This window comes from Peromyscus maniculatus, chromosome 7 (assembly GCF_049852395.1).
Source record: "Peromyscus maniculatus bairdii isolate BWxNUB_F1_BW_parent chromosome 7, HU_Pman_BW_mat_3.1, whole genome shotgun sequence".
NCBI lineage: Eukaryota > Metazoa > Chordata > Mammalia > Rodentia > Cricetidae > Peromyscus > Peromyscus maniculatus.
The window spans coordinates 77,783,623-77,801,216 of record NC_134858.1 but is presented as its reverse complement, the minus strand read 5'-3'; the positions used below and the strand labels follow the sequence as shown (position 1 = coordinate 77,801,216).

General features: G+C 45.7%; 1 protein-coding gene across 1 annotated transcript in view; it reads right to left on the bottom strand.

Moving 5' to 3' along the window:
* Positions 1-6,241: 6,241 nt before the first annotated feature.
* The window catches only part of Me1 (malic enzyme 1), a 115,338-nt gene continuing 103,985 nt past the window's right edge, over positions 6,242-17,594 (bottom strand). Inside the window, exons 12-14 of the mRNA XM_076576733.1 lie at positions 16,700-16,873; positions 10,083-10,181; positions 6,242-6,752 (exon numbers count right to left, since the gene is read on the bottom strand). Of these exons, the coding sequence (XP_076432848.1) occupies positions 6,582-6,752; positions 10,083-10,181; positions 16,700-16,873 (444 nt within the window). The 3' untranslated portion in view covers positions 6,242-6,581. The remainder of the gene's footprint in view (positions 6,753-10,082; positions 10,182-16,699; positions 16,874-17,594) is intronic.

Below are 17,594 nucleotides of genomic sequence, written 5' to 3'. Positions count from 1 at the left end.
TTTCATTCTTTATTGATATATTAAATCTTCACCTAAGAGCTGAAGACACTTGGGGGAGTGGCGGGGGGCACCTCAGCTGACAGACCATGATGACAAGCATGTTACCTGTGAGAGGAAGGTCTCATCTAACTATGTATGTGCCGCTATTCTGCTCACAAAACTCAGAGGTGCTCTTAGGATGCCTCGTCGAGGAATTCAAGGAGCACTTTGGATTTTTTTTTCATTTGCTCTTACTGTAAGTGCCTTATTAGTAAATCTAAAGAATAGTTACATCCTGCAGGGGCATCGTTTGGCTCCCAAACCCAGGTTTTATGCAGAATCCCGATCTGTCACAGAAACCAAAGCTATTACCTCACCTTCGTTAGGCCCATGTGGAAGAACTCACTTCACTGCAGCAAACTGTCACCTAAGAGACCCCCCCTCTGTCACGCCCAGTTAAAGCTGGAGGCATCTGGATCAATCCATATTTAAGCAATGTGCACAAATTTTTCTCAAGTTCATCAAATAGCCAAATATGGTGGTACAGGTCTATAATCCCAGCATATGGAAGACACAGGCCAAGACGGAAGGATTCAGATTTGAGGCCAGCCTGAGCTACATGGCCAAATGCTGTCAAAAGAGTCCACCAAACACCAAGGGCCCTCTTTTCTAGACAGAGGAACAAAGTACACAATTGTCCTTCACTATGAAGTAGACATCCTTACTGTCCCCGAGTGTACCAGATCGTTGTGTTTTCAGGGGATCTATTTTTCCCACTCTGGCAATGCTGTATCTTATACCAGGCATCCAGAGAATCATACTAATGATTCCGGTATTTGAGGTCCCGTCAGCACATCATCGTCATGTATGGGACCACTGCTGTCCAATGGTGAGATGGTAAAGGCCCAGCACGGAATGGTGTCCTGATACAGTCAGGGTTAATGTGGCCCTGAAGTAGACGATCTGTACTGCTTACTGAGATAAGGCAAACTGACCAGCTGTTCTCTCCTACTACAGTAAGGGGCAGACACACTGGCTAAATTAATGGCCATCTACTGATTAGCTAAATGTTCAAAAACATACTGTCATTCTGAGAGACCGGTCTGCCTCCTTCATATGCCAATGATTGTGCTGAATGAAGATCTAAGGATAATATCCGTGTTTCCTTTAAAACTGTTAAAAGCTGAAATCTAAGCCTGGTGTGGTGGTGAATACCTTGAATCCTGGCACTAGGGAGACAGAGGTAAGATGACCTCTGTGAGTTTGAGGCCAGCCTGGTCTATAAAGCAAGTTCCAGGAAAGCCAACACTATTAACACAGAGAAACCCTGTCTCGGGTGGGGGCGAGGGAGGGGGAGCTGGAATCTATCTCTGCAGATCTCTTGGTACCTTGTATTTATTATGGATCAGAGATCCAATGTGGGACTATTGTTATGGAATACAAAGATTTCCATTCCTAAATGATAGAACACATACAATTTTGTGTTTCAAAATAATTTAAGGCGATTAGAGGGTAGGCTCAGTGATCGGGAGTATATATTACTCTTCCAGAGGACCCAAGTTTGGTTCCCAGCACCCACACGTTAGATGGTTTACAACTGCATATAACTGCAGCTCCTGGGGATCCCAAACTCTCTCTGGCTTCAGCAGGCATCTGTACTCACATGCACATACCTACACACATACACATACACAAAATTTAACAATAAAATAGGTCTAACAAAGTAATTTAAAAACTAACTTCTTGTTGGAAAAATAATCAGAGGGCAGGTACGTCAGTACTGTTCAACAGAACCCAGTGATGTCAGAGACCCCAGCGCCCGTACTAAGAGCCGCTGGCCTAGTCACTGCATGTCTGCAGCACACTGTCCTAGTAAATGCAAGCCTGAAAAAATATTCTGGAAACATATTTATAACAGTGCTACCTGGTTCATCTTGTGTTTATGTCCCTGACCCCACCTACCTACCCATCCCACCCTAAAGGTCCTGGTGCTAAAGGCTTAGTTGTAAGCTGGTGGCAATATTGACAGGTGATTGGATCATAAGAATGCTAGATTTCATCAGAGGACCAATCCATGTATTAATCTGTATTGACTGGGCTGTTAATGAAGTGGTTAATTGGGGATGTGTCCCTTTGACTGTTTTTGAGATAGGAACTCATTATGCGGCTCAGGCTATCCTTGAACTCAGATTGCTGATAACTGGGACATGACACCTTCGAAGAACATATCTTGTCCTCAAACCTTCCCTCTGTCTGCTTTCTGACCTGCAGGGGATGAGCAGTCTCCCCCTTCTCACCGATACTCCGCAATCACAGGGTTTTCTCTCACCACAGTGAGGAAAGCAGCCCATTGGCCCTGGGCTGACTCCCCTTAAAACCGTAAACCAAATAATTATTTCCCCTTGGATTTGCTTCCAAATTTTGTCACAGTGATTAAAGTAGACTAACAAAAGAAACTTTCCTCTCTGTGTGTGACACTTCTGGGGTCCACTGCTACTGTCCATGTCAAGGCATTCCTGTGGGTTTCCCGTAGTTATGGTCTTATGCTGGGCTGTGCTCAGCTGGAAATGACTCCCGACGCAGCCATTTTCTCAGGGAGCAGCCATGTGGTGTATGTGTTAACTTTCAAACATCAATTCAGGGCCTGCAAAACTTCCTACAGGCCAAGCTGGCCTCACTGCCCTGGGCCAGCTTGTATTGGTAACTATTTGCACCTGTCCCCCACTAACTGCTGCAAAATGCTGACGTGAAGTCATTTGGGGCTTGTTTTTTGGCTTTTGTGTTTGTTTGTCCTGGCAGTATTGGCAGGGGACTGCAGCCAGGACCTTGTACAGACAAGACTAGTGCTCTACCATCGAGTTACAACCCCAGCGCCCATTTGGGCAATTCCTAATGGCCACCCTTTCAGGTTATTGATCTTTCTTCTACTAGATGATGTGAAGCCTCCAATGAATTCTTAGATGTATTTCTTTTTTAAATGATACTTTCATTTCTTTCTTAAGGATTTCATACAAAATAGCTTTTTCATGTTCACTCCCCTCCCTCAACCCCTCCTACACTCACCACCACCTCCCTACCCATCCAGACCTCCTGAGTCCCACTGGTGCTGCCCAAAGACTCCTGGGTGTGGAGCCCGCTCTGGAGAGTGGCCCACCTCCCAGGGTCACACCATTGAAGAAAACTCTCTCCCTCTCCCAGGATCTTCCAGTGCCAACGGGGTCCTCCACTAGGGTGGGACTCCGTAACCACCTTCTCCATTCACACTAGCATTTTGTCTGCCCTGAGCCATTTAATTCTTTATACTGTGTTTAGATGAAACCTGTTCTTGTTTTTCTCCTGAATTTTAATCACATTATTATAACAGTTATTTTCAAAGCCTTGTGTGATAAAACATAAGGCAGATCCATCAAACTATGCCAAGTCTTCCCTTCTCATTCAGGATCATACCTTTATGCTTTTCTCTGTATAATTTTTCTTTGTAGTTGTACACTGAACATTTGTTTCCAAAGAGAATGGAGTATTTTTCTTCTTAACATGAGTACTTCACGTCATTTCTTACGGAGTTGGGGTGGGAGGTTGTGAAATTTACATAGGATTCACACTGGGTCGGGGTTGGGGTACAACTTCAGCTAGTCCAGGCACTGCTTTAAAAGCAGAGTTTGTCTTGCGTGTGACTGAAGTGGCCTTTTCCCTGCATATACTAGAATGCATTTACTCACTTCCTTAGAAACACAAACAAAAACTGGGTTTGTGGCAAAGTCAAGGCTACATGTCCATCTTATCTGTTTCCTTTTGCAGCCCTGGGCCAAAAAAAGAGACAGCATGCTTCTATGCTGCAGCCATGCGGCTGAGTGCCAGCCAGCACAATGCAGGAGAAGTCCCCGCATTAATCTCCATGTTTTCTTGTCCTTTCGGTGACTCTGGAAGCCACAAGATAAAGACGGCAGCACTATAAAATGAAATGGCTCTCTCCTGAGAGCAGGAAGTGGAAGGTAGCAGACCACGTTTACAGTGTGAGCCTTACAATCAGCACAGCCTCACCCACACAGGATAACTCTGAACTAAGGCACCCCAAAGAAGAGTCTAGTCTCAGGCTGGGCGGCTGACGCAGCCAGAAGGAGGTTCCTGAGTAAAGGTCAGCCTGGGGCTGTGGGAACTGACTGATCAAGGTCACGTGGGAAGTACTGCCTTGGAAACATCTGGTATCAACCCAACCAAAGACCTCAATAATTTTCATATTAATTATACTTTGAACTAATGTTTAGATGTATTGGTTTAATAGAATAATGTTAACATGAATTCCCATTCTTTATGAAGCTGCTAGGAAACTGAGGCATACACTTGCGGCAGTTCTGTCTAGACTGCAGTAGACTAGGAGAGAGAGTAGGAGAGAGAACACAAGGACAGGCAAACGAGGACTCAGCAGACCCCGCCTCCATTGCTTAGAGTTCTGTGGGCTTGACAAGTGACTTCAACTGTCAACCTCATGAGGAAACCACAGGGTAGCATGGATGAGATGACACTGAAATGCTTGACATGTGACTGACTAACACCTGCTTCACCATTGTCCCTAGGAACAGGGAGAAGTCACTTACAGCACCCAGCTCATGTGCTCACTTCATAGTAAATGAAGGTCATACAGGAATAAGCAATTACTAGAGCATTTTAAAACTTCGTATTACCTCAGCGTTCTAGACATGGATCAGAGGTTACAAGTATTTGCTGCTCTTCCAGAGGACGCCAGTTCAGTTCCCGGCCCCACATGGAGGGGGAGGTGTCACAACCACCTGTAACTCTAGCTTCAAGGGATCTGATACCCTCTTCTAGCCTCTGTGGACATCAGAGAAAACAAGGGCCAAAGCACATGCACACACACACACGCGCGCACACACACACACACATACACAAATAAAATAAAAACTAAATCTTCTTTTTAAAATGCATAAGCCAGCCGGGCGGTGTTGGCACACACCTTTAATCCCAGTACTTGGGAGGCAGAGGAAGATGAATCTCTGTGAATGATAGGACAGCCTGGTCTACAGAGTGAGTTTCAGGACAGCCAGGTTTACACACAGAAAAATCCTGTCTCAAAAAAAAAAAAAAAAAAACAAACCAAAATCTTAATAATTTTTCATATTATTTCCTAAAACCCAGCATTATCATTGTAAATGGCAGCAATATCTTAATAAAAATGACAATTATTTACAATGTTATTCATATTTTCTATGCTTTAATAAATGTTTTGCATAGGTAAATACATTCAGTTAAAACTATTTGACAACATGGAAACAGACAAGAAATAGATAGGAATTCTGAATCTTTCCCAATAACTACACAAAGGAAACTCTTAACCAAAGTTGCCATTTGAAGTCTCCACTCTTAACTCACACCTGACAGAATCTGTGGTCTTCACCTTCAAGGGGGTCACTTTATAGAGAAGCCCTGCTTAAACACCATCCATGCTTTAAAGCATTACTTCAAAAGCAGAAGTGTCTCTAGAAATACAGAATGTTTTCGAACCCAAGCTTAGGAATTTAAAGTTGTTTCTATCCATTGCATCACCAACTTGTCCAGTAAATTAATACAGCCTGGGGAAATGGTTATTCCTTCCCATAGAATGGTTCTGAAATCAATACATTTTAGTATCCGATGGAAAGCTAGGCATGGGAGATGTGGTCACTCACGCTATGAGTTGTCGGTCACCTGAGCTAACCACAGGGACATTAGGGCAAGTGACTCTCAGGGGCCCCTAGCTTGTCTGGGAACCATGGTCTTGCTTCTGACACCCTTGTGGTGGAGGTGGGCTCCTCAGGGGGTCCCTTCGCAAGGACTCTCCTCGAAGCCTTCTCACTGCCCGGCTGTGCTAACCAAACCTCCCAGTCTCTCAGCGGGGCCAGGAGCTGGGAAAAGGTTTGGTCAGGGCTGAGGAAAAGAGCTTCTGTGGAGAGTCTGGGACTCAGAACCGAAGCAAGAGAGCTCTGCTCTCCGGGCTGGAACAATGACAAAGGAGGATTAAGATCTAAGGCTGCACAAGGTTTTGTAAACAGCAGTGAGCTTTCGGAGAGGCGTTCAAGAGTTCAGTTGTGCAAAAGGAACAAGGCGAACCGAGGCCTGGAACACAAGGCCTGAGAAGGATTGTCTCCAGGCAGCCAAGCAGTGCTTCTGTTTAGTAAAAGTTCAGCTATACCTAAGTGTGTGTTTATCTTCACTTTTTAAAGATTTTAACAAAATGATCAAGAAAGAACTGTAGGCATTAACGTGATCAAGTTACACTATATTAATTTATTACTAGTTTGGGTCTTCCTTTAGCTTCCTACATTATCAGTGATGAGTTTCTCAGCAGCAGGTACAACAGTTTTTAAACAGAATTTATAAAGAGAATAATTAAAACAGAAAACATAAATAACCAGAGTAAGTGAAACAAACCTGTCCAGTGTGAAGTTTATCCTAATTTATATTAATATACTTCCATGGGTTTGATTGTTAAACTAAAATCACCTTATTCTAAGCACACTATGAATCATCATAAAAGATTCCATCCCTTAGAAATCATGAGAACTTCGAGATCTTACTGGTAAGGTTAAAAAGTCTAGCTGTTGTGTTTACTGACTAACTTTGGTCTGGACTTTCTGGACTTCTTCAGGCCAAGAATAGCAATCAGGTAGGATCTGGTCATAATTAGTGCTGTACATCTGGGAGCAGACAAATTCTTCTTTGTTTTGGGGTTCAGGATAAACAGTGGCCGTCCTTTCTCTGTACGCATCTGTCACAATCTAGAAACAAGGGAGGCAAGTCATTATTTTAATAATGAGAAGGCGATATAAAACACAAATCAAGTTTTTATCCATTTTAAAAATTAATGTATAGTTTGTACTAGAGTAAAAGCCACATACAAAACACAGCAGATGAAAAATGAAAATGCAACTATAAATCAGATATAGCAGGGGGGGACGACGCTGGCATCCAGGGAGAGTCTCAGTAGTAGAGACTAAAGTGTGGCCAGAGTCATTTTTCTCAGGCAGTCTTGACGGGCCTTGCTGCTGGTTAACTTGGACTGAACGCCCGCGTCTCTGGGGAGCTCGCTTCCGTCGTCTGGTCGCAGTAAGAAAGATCTTCTGCCTCCCTTCCCTCTGCACACTACTCTCTCAGCAAGTGCAACCACACCAACTGCTCCACTCCCCACACATAGATGACAACTAGATCTTTCTGTCTAGTCACTCTATGTTTCTGTCTTCTCCATCTCCACGACAGAAGTAGACCTCTGGATACACGGGGGACCTCAAACCTGCATCCCCGTATGGCAGCTTCCTTCCTGAAAGCGGCTCTTCACCCCGAGTTCTCAGTTTCTGTGTAGAAGACTGCACCGTGTTCTAAGTACAGATTCGGGATCCAAGGCCTCTTTATTCCCTCTCCTGCCCCGGCTTTCTCACTTTCTCTTCATTTAAATTATCAAAATAAACCTAAAATGATAACATGCTGTACAGTACATAAATAATGGAAACTAAAAACTGATACCGACCAGAACAAAATATGAGGCTGTTTTTCCCTGAAAGACAGACACTCACACACTATTAGTTGAAGTTTTTTGAAGTACTGATTTTGTAGAATATACCTTCAATCAATAAGATAAATAACAACATGTGAATCTTAAACAGTGCTATTTATATAAATTTGGAATAGTGTAAACCACTGATGTTTGGTATACATAAGACTTAATGTCTGGCTACCTTTTGACTGTTGAAACTGTGCAGTTGCTACCGACCCCTAGTGGCCAGAGGCTAAAAATGCCAACTAACCCCAGTTTCAAGAAAACGGCTAGGGGACAAGTTTGTGTCCCCCACATATAAGCTTACATGCTGGTGTCCTCACCAGCAGTACTTCAGAAGCTAAAATGTGGCTTTCGGGATGTCCCTAGTCCACTTCACTTCTGTTCTTAAAAGAAAGAAAACTGGACAGCAAAAACACCAAAGATGAGCATATACAGAGAAAACACAGCAAGAAGGCGGCCACCAAGTCAGAGACACAGACCTGAGAAGAAGCCAAACTTCCTGACATCTTGACCTTGGGTGTGCAGCCTCCACACAAGATAGATGGATGGATGGATGGATGGATGGATGGATGGATGGATGGATGGATGATGGATGGATAGATGATAGATAGATAGATAGATAGATAGACAGACAGACAGATAGATAGCTCGCTCGCTCGCTCGCTCTTGGCCAAGTCCTCCTGTTGCTCATCATCCCCATAGCTGCTCTTGAGTTCTTTGTCCTCACTGTTTTTCCTGTTAGGTAGCTAATAAGACATTAGCAGCTTGGAGGTTATTGGAGATGGACACTACCTTCATGACCAGCTTTAAGCCCCACCTCCTACTGCCCTGGTAAGGAAGAGGAAAAATACCAGAATCACCCTCCTTAGGTGAAAAACCATGTGTGGTGGTGTGAAGGAGAGTGGTCCCCAAAGGTTCCTGTCACTTGGGGCAGGGATCTGTCTGGATCTCTGTGAGTTCAAGGCCACACTGGGAACAGAGCCAGGCATGGTGGCACATGCCTTAAACTCCAACACTAGTTAACCATGGAGGTATGGAGGTCTGTACAGACAGACAGGAAGTGACAGAGCTGCACAGGAAGAGGAAGTGATGTAGCTGGATGGAGAGAGCAAATGATATAGCAGAACAGAAAGGCATATAGGTGTGGGTATACAGAAAGTAGGTCTCTTTTGGAAGCTGAGGATCGGTAAGGTGAGGTTGGTTTGTGGCTGTTCCTATTCCTCTGATCTCTCAGGTTTTAACCCCAATATCTGGCTCCGGGTTTTTTTATTTAATAAGACCACTTAGCAATTCATCTACAGAACTGTTTGGGAAGGATTAAGAAGAATGGCATTGTTAGAGGAGATGTGTCATTAAGCAGGCTTTGAGTTTTCAAGACTTGATTCATTCCTGAACCCCAAAACACTAAATCTGAAAGAACAAAGAACATCATGAAGCCAGAAGGTGAAAAGAAACACAACACACCTGAGTGAAGACCTGTTAGACGTGAGGCTAATGATCCCTTAGTGAGGCAAGGAATCAGGACTTACCCCAGGAGCCCCTCCCCCACTGCAGCTGCTTACGGATCCCCTGCCAGGCTGCCTACGCTGAGATCTGACTGGGAAGTGGAACCTTTTCCTTTGGCCTGACACTCTGGGCTCGCCCCCACTCTTCTCTCTCTCTCTCTCTCTCTCTCTCTCTCTCTCTCTCTCTCCCCCCCCCCCGCCTCTCTTTCTCCCTCCTCTCTGAGTACACCTCCAGTACACACACATACCATGTAATTGTTCACCAGCGCCCATTGCTGAGCTTGCCTGCTTTCTTGACCCTCCCTTAGAAGACATACTCTGCTCTCTCATCCTGCCCCCGCCTCCCAGCAGCCACTGGGACCCCCAGCTTGGTCCAGTTGTCTTTTCCTCAAACCCCAATGAAGCTGCCCTTAAGTTCCCTTTTAATTCAGAGTTTGAATTCTTTTATCTACAGGACTAATAACTTGCCTCTGACACTATCACCTGGGTCTTCAGTCTTTCAAGATGTTCTAAGCCAGTGGTTCTCAACATGTGGGTTGCGACCCCTTTGAGGTTTGAAGGGATACCATCAGAAAACTCTGATATTTATATTACAATTCATAACAGTAGCAAAATTACAGTTATGACGTAGCAACAAAAATCATTTTATGGTTGGGGTCACGACATCATGAGGAACTGTATTAAAGGGTCGCAGCATTAGTAAAGTGGAGACCTACTAATCACAGACAGGAATGTAGCAGGAGGTTCCCGGTGTAAACGTCACTCTAGTCAGTCTGGGGGAACTATATAAACAGCTCTATAGAACAACTGCAATAAGGTGAATTGGGAGAAGCCCGACTAAACGGATGGAGAAATCTACAAGCAGCCTCCATGTTTCCCCCAATCTCTGAGGATAAAACGCAGCTAGCTCCCTCAGTGCTCCGTCACCAAGTCTCAGTTCCTCAAGTCCTAGAAAATGAACATACACGCCAAGCAAGCATGGAAAATGGTAACAATACATATTTAGCGAGGGAAGGATGGAAAAAATAATGAGGCTACATGGTTTTTACCTTCACTGCGATTTTCAAGGAAACATCTCGAATTGTATTCAAAGGAGGATAGAGCCGGCCCTCTTCTAGGTGTTTATCAGACACCTGCTGAGATATGACCTTTAAACGAGAAAGGGACAGAAATGTTTATACAGCACATGCGTGATTCGGTGTGGGAAATAAGGAGACAACTAAGGGAATGGCCGCCTATGGAAACTCCCACATGACAATGACGGACTAATGCCCCTTCATCAACAGAAAAGCTAAGCCAGGGCAACTGCTGAGATCACACCAGGAGTGAGAGGACAGAACCCAGGTGCCCTTTTGGTTCAGTTCCTTCACACTAAACCATAAACCAATGGAAGAGGGGCAAAGAAAAGGGGGATGAAGAAGTCATGGAAGGGACCCTGAAAACAGGGAGGGCAGCCAGCCAAGGCAGACCTGCTCTTACTCCTCACTCCAAACTCATGAGGGAGGACAGCAGTGAGCTAAGAAAGGACTCGAGTTTACCCAGACCCTTGGTTGTCAGCTCACCTGACCAACCACCCCGTTTCTCCCCCTAAGCCCCCCCTAGCTCCAGACAGTTAAGTCACTGCACAAGGCGGGTCTAGGTCAGCTCATAGCTGGGCCTTCAACAGAAACGCTGGGGCAGAGCTGACACAGAAAACCTTCACTGGCAACATTTTGAGCAATCAATAGTCAGTCAGAGTCAGTCAGTCAGTCTCTGTCTCTCTGGGTCAAACCCAGGGCTTTGTGCATACTAGGCAAATACTCTACCACTGAGCTACATGCCCAGCTTTGTCAGGATCTTACCTATTCTTTATTTTCACATACTTTTCATTACTTATCCAGATTACTATTATAAACTTGGGAAAAACAGGAATCAGCGACAAATCTGGATGTGTCTTAACCCCTATGCTTCTGACTCTGGGATTGGGAAACCTTCATCCTATAATCCCAGTGACTGAGCAGACACTCTCTTTGAGATGGGGGCCTCACTGTGTGGCTCTGGCTGGTCTGCAACTAGAGAGGTAGACCAGGCTGATCTTGAACTCATGGAGATCCACCTGTCTCTGCTTGATGCAGTTATTTCAAAGATATGTTTGGGTTCCATCAGCACGCCAATAGACTGCGCACAGGCGTGGGTCCACCTACAGAAGTCTCTAGGGCAGGGAGGTAACTCACAGAACCAAAGGAGATACGAGAGGTCACAGCCTGGCTGCAGGAGAAATACGAGCTAATCAAGCCACAGTGATAGGCTCAAGGTGAGGCCAGTGAGGCGGACTTGACTGAGGGACTGAGAAGAAATGAGGAGTCATATGCACAGGGCAGGTGCTGCAGATAGCATGGAGACCCCCCCACACACACACACATGTGAAGTGGATGCTGAGACAACCCTCCCCGAACTTGGGGGGTGGAGAGCCTCTGCAGAGAAAAGAGGAATGGAATACACTGGCACTGTGGGTGGCTAAGAACTTGTGACCACCAACAACTAGACAGAGCCAGGATGGGGAGAAGCAGTAATCAACAGCACAGCTACTATTGGATTAGTGCAACATTGTCATATAAAAAAATAATAAGCTAGTGTGATGGTCTGAGTAAGGATGACCCCCATAGGCTCAAATAGTTCCACATTTGGTCCCCAGCTAAAGAATTGTCTGGAGATTAGGAAGTGGACCTATTGGAGGAGTGGGAGGAGGTATGTCACTGGAAATGGGCTTTGAGATTTCAAAAGCCCATGCCACCAGGCCCAGTTCCACACCACCACCACCGCCTGCCCGCCTGCCCGCCTGCCCGCCTGCCCGCCTGCCCGCCTGCCTGCCCGCAGATCAGGAAGTAGCTCTCAGCTATGTTTCCAGCACATGCCTACCTGAGTACCTCCATGCTCCCCACCATGAAGATAAATAGACTAGCCCTCTGAAACTGTAAGCAAGCTCCCAATTGAATGTTGTTTTTTTTTTTTTTTTGCCTTGGTCACGGTCATAGTGTCTAAAACACCTAGACTTAGAGAATATTAACTCTGATTATATAATAAACTCATTTAACTAATTAATTTCTTGCTTTTGTTACATAGTAGTAAACCCAAGTTTCCCCTCACCCCAGAGATGGTGACCAGGGTCCCAAACTTTAAACACAGAGGCAGTAAATGTCCTACCACCCAAGTGGGTGCACCATTTCCCACAAACAGAGCAGGGGGAAGAACCAGCCACTCCCACTTGAGGGACAGCTCAAGGGATGTGTAGTTTTCCTCGTTTACGGATTTAAGGACTAGTGAGGAAAGTAAGGTAACTCCCAATCTACAGACGAAATAAGAATCAAGCTGGGTGTGCTGGCACACACCTTTACCCAGCACTCAGGAGTCAGAGGCAGGCAATCTGTGGGTTTGAAGCCAGCCTGGTCTGCATAGTGAGTTACGGGCCAGCCAGTAGCCCTGCCTCAGAAACAACAAGAAACCAAACAAACGAACAGCAAAGAAGCAGAAAACCTGCTTCAGACTACAGAGATGGCTCAGTGATGAAACGCTCTGGCTGCTCTTTTAGAGGGCCGGGTTCGATCCCTAACACCCACATGGAAGCTCACAACAGTCTGTGATTCCAGTTCAGGGGATCTGACACCCTCTTCTGGTTCATGAGCACACAGCACATACACAGCATACTTACATACATGCAAGGAAAACACTCAAACACAGAAAATGAAAAAAAAAATCTTTAAAAAAAATAATCTAAATTACTACGGACATAGGTGCTATCCTACACAGGAGACAGAAGCAGAGGTGAGGTGTGGCTCACCCACACTAGTGACAACACTTGACACACCATGTGAAAAGTACAACTGCCGGGCCCTGTGTTGTGCACAGTGATACAACTCTGTGTTATGTTAACTCTACATTCATTTCCAAGATGAAAGTCTTGGATAGAACTTAGCTCTGTTATGTTACTGTAGATGTAACCGTCTTGTTAAATAAGAAACACAGAACCAATGCAGAGATGAAAGCCAAGAGGCCAGAGCGATAGCTAGGAGCTAAAAACCTTACCCTTCACTGCCGCTGCTGTCCTCAGAAAGTACGCTACTTCCTATGTGTCTGTCTTTATATAGACTTTCTGTTCTGCCTTCTCATTGGTTGTAAACCCAACCACATGACTGCCTCGACACTGCCTGTCTGTACAGACCTCCAGGTCTTCTATGGTTGGTATTGAGATTAAAGGCATGTGTCTCCAATGCTGGATGTATCCTTGAACACACAGAGATCTGCCTAGCTCTGCCTACCAAGTGCTGGGATTAAAGGTGTGCGCAACCACCGCCCGGCTTCTGCTACGGCTTGCTATTAGCCTGACCCCCAGGCAACTTTATTTATTAACATATAAATAAAATCACATTTCAGTACAAATAAAATATCACCATATGTTACAGTGGAATTTTCAAATATTTGAAGCGAGCAAGAGGCTCCTGCCCACCCAAGTCAAATACATGTCATTACAAACACTACTGACGTATTGCTGCATACTATACAAGCTGCAGATGCCGAATTGAGCCACACTGTTGGTTACCAGCACTACAAGAGTTAAAAATCTCTTTATACTCAAAAAGAAGATCAGGAACAGAGACTGGAGAGATGACTTAGTTAGTAAAATGTTGCTTGCCCAATCCTGAGAGTCGGAGCACAGCTCACACATGTACTCACACCTGCGTAAGTACATATACATACACTACTCACACATAAAACAATTTTTTTACGTGTCCAGAAATAATCTTTCATATTTAGTCCAATCCATGAGATTTCTGGCTTCATATGTGACCAAACTAGTATTTAAATTGTTATTATTTTATATTTTATATATGGGTGTTTTACCCACATGCATGTCTATGCACCACATGTGTCCATGCCTGGTGTCCTTAGAAGACAGAAGATGTCAGAACTGGAGTTACAGATGGTTGTGAGGTACCACGTGGGCTGGAAATTGAACCCAGGCCCTCTGCAAGAGCGGCCAGTGCTCTCAACCACCAAGCCATCTCTCCAAAACCCTCAAACCAGTTGTTTTTTGGTTTGGTTTTGGTTTTTGGTTTTATTTTTGGTTTTGCTATAATACTAAAGGTGATTCGACCTGGGCTTGTCAAATAAAGCAAGTCCAGCTGTTACTTCAGTTAGCTGGCTAGCTGAACCAGACAATCCAGACAGCCTTCTAGGCCCTCTGGCGGTGAGCATCCACAGCACCACATCTGTTCTTCCCGCCGCCACGCTGTGGCTGGTGCTGCTGCACTCAACAGTGTGCATGTGATGCTTCTGCTCCGTGCCAGCACTGCGCTCGCTGTTACTGGCATTCTGAAGAACAGCTGAAGGGGAGTGACCTCTTTAGTCTCAGAGGTCACATGATGTTTTAAAATCCAAAATTCTCAAGAGCAAACACCAAGCAGGAGGAGAACAGTGTCAGCGTGTTTAAATAAGGATTGCCTTGGGGCTGGGAGATGGCCCAGTGTGCAGACGCTCATACGCGGAGGACCTGAGGTAGATCTCAGCACCTGCAGGATGGAGGGCAAGGCTCTGCAGCATACACTTAGGATCCCCCCAGTGCTCAGGAGGGAGAGACGGGGAGACATGCTGGTCAGCCAGCCCACCCAAATCACAAGCCCCAGGTTCAGTGAGAGACCTGTCTTACACAACTAGGTAGAAAACACCCTAAATCGTATGGGTGTGGGCATGTGTGAGCACGTGTGGGTGAGTGCATGTGCACACACGCACACACACAGAGTCTTAATTAAAAGAGAGATGAAGAGACAAGGAAAACAAGCAGGGGAGTGTCGTGTGAAGTGTGAATTCCGGAGGCCCACGATGCAGCTGAGAGAAACCTTGCAGTGAGGAGAGCTCAGCTGTGCACAGCCCTGTGTTCTCTTCCTCTGTTTGGGTTTGGTGTTTCATATATAGTGCAGGCTGACATGGAGCTCTCTGTGTAGCCAAGTCTGACCTGAAGCTCGAAATCTTACACCTAGGCCTCCCAAGTGAGCCACCACACCCAATTAACTTTTTTTCTCTCCCCCCCCCCCCCGAAAAAAAATTTGGAATGCAGGGCTCAGGGTGTCACCACGTAACTCTGGCTGGCCTGAAACTTGCTATGCAGACCCGACTCTTGTTGAACTCACAGAGATCCACTTGGGATTAAAGCATGAGCCTTTAGCAGTGATCATTATTAGTGAATGAGAAATAAAAAGGATTTACTTGACATTGCCACTAGAGGGTGCTAGAGCTAAAGGAAGGAAACAGCTAAGGCGACTCGAGCTCACACTTGTTTTGTCCTAAAAGAAAGGGTGATTATTTTTCTTTATGTAAAACCTTAAAATGCTCTTAGCAATTAGACATCTATTTGAATTTAACAATACTTTTGAATTAAAAAGAAACCATCCAGACACATCAGCTGTCATACTTTTAACGCTGCAGAAAGCCTGAAGAAGAAATGCTCCAGCTGCTAGGCATCTGTCCTGGAGGGAGGTAGATGTGCTCTTTGATCACACGGTGACTCTGGATCCCCCCCTTTCCCCGCCCCCCTCCCCCCCCCCCGTCCTTGGGGTTCCTTCACAGTGCAGAGAGCAGCATGCTTGCTGGGTACGTGCTTTAAACCAGTCAGGTTTCATGTGGTTCAGCTCAGCTATCGTGTTATACAATGTTTAATTTGAGAGAAATCGACAAGTTTCTCACTCATGAGTTGTATTCTGACCAAATCCGAAACCCAGTTACAGCAGGATAAGCCCTTCATGGCTTACACATATACGGCCACCCACTGTCACCATCCCGCTGAGGCTGGGATGCTGAGGAAGCTGACGGCAGCACAAGACTCACAGGATCTTCTCACCCGGATGATAAAGCTCTCTGTCTCTGAGCTGGGGCTCCGTGTTCTCTGCCAGTGTCTGTGAAACTATGGCTACCTCGTCAGCCTGCAGTTGGATAAAGTCAGTTCTCAACTGTACTCGATTCCCTGGGCTCTGTGACAGCCTGGGGTCTTTCCTGAAATCCCAGGAGAGAACCAACATCTCCTGTCAGTAGTTTCCTAAAAATATCCTCATTAGGGGGGGGGGGAGGCAGTGCATGCCACAACACACATGTGGAAGTGAATCCAAGCTGCAAGAGCTGGTTCTTCTTACCATGTAAGTCCTGAACACTGAATTCAGGCTCTCAGCATTGGCAGCAAGCATCTGTACCCATGGAACCATCTCAGCAGCCCTTTTCCTGATCATATGAACACATAATGCCCTGTTGTAATTTCATTTCTGCTTAAACACTAGTGTGGCTTCTATTTCCTGTCCTGGAACATTGATGACAGCCACTTCCACTACACTATGTGGACTTTAAAATGCCAGTCCTCAGGAAGGCTCACTGTGGAGAAATGGTACTTGTCACCATTTGGGAAAGACGCTTGTTTCACTGACGTCCTAGAGTCCATCAGTATCTATGGGCAATAAAAGGCCCTTTCTATGAACAAAACCTAACAACTACTGAGAGAAATCTCACTAGCGACTCACATGAACCTGCTCCCCAACTCCAAATTCTCTACTAAGAGTTCTTCACCCTTGTAGACAGCTGTGACGATACGTACATAGAACATTGAGCGGAGCAAATGCTGCCTCAGCACCCACCAGCTTCACCGTACCTCGGCAGTGGTGAGGAAGACCTTGTCAGTGATGTGTCTCAGCCCACAGGCCACCACCCCAAGAGCGACTCCAGGGAACACGTAGGAGTTGTTGCCTTGGCCAGGAAAGAGAGTCCGTCCCTCTGGAAGCGTGACTGGATCAAAAGGACTGCCGCTGGCGAAGATGGCGCGACCCTGCAACACAGACAGACAGACACACGGTCCTGAGGACGAGCGAGCTGAGCACCTGAGAACCGCGGTGCCGTGACAGAGCCGTCCGCAGGCGGCAGTCTAAGGGTGGTTGGCGCTTAACTCCTGGTGGGCCCCGGTGCTGCCGATGGGTCAGGAGGGGGTGCTTGTCACTGTCCTCTGTAGTAATCTGTCCTGAGTGGGCAAAGCACACCATTCCCTAAGGCTACCACTCTGTTCTCTGCAGTGTGGGCCTGTCCAACCACAGGCCCAACAACCACATTACAGAGGCTTCTAACTAGACTTCTGAAGATAAAATCAACCGGTCTCTAGAGCACTGGAAATGGTATGTGAGGTTAGAACTTAATGTGCAGCCTCAAGGTAACTGTCAATGTTTTACAATACAGAGCATTAGGCAAGATCTTAAGAAAGCGCTGAGCTCATCTAGCTCTGACACACTGAGAGTTTCAAACAGAACTATAAGACTGAACTAACATGCATGTGTATGGCAGGAGCCTCTACACTAACAAGGACTGGTGTGACACACAAAGACAAAATAATTCATTACACACCTACTTATGAGGGGCCTCCTATGTGCAAGGCACTACACTACAATTCTGTGCAAAAGGTTCTTTTCTTCCCTTGAGGATTCAAAGCTACTGAAGAATGCAAAGAAAACTCGATCTGTCCATGAAATGAAGATTCAGATTACTCAGGATACTGATGC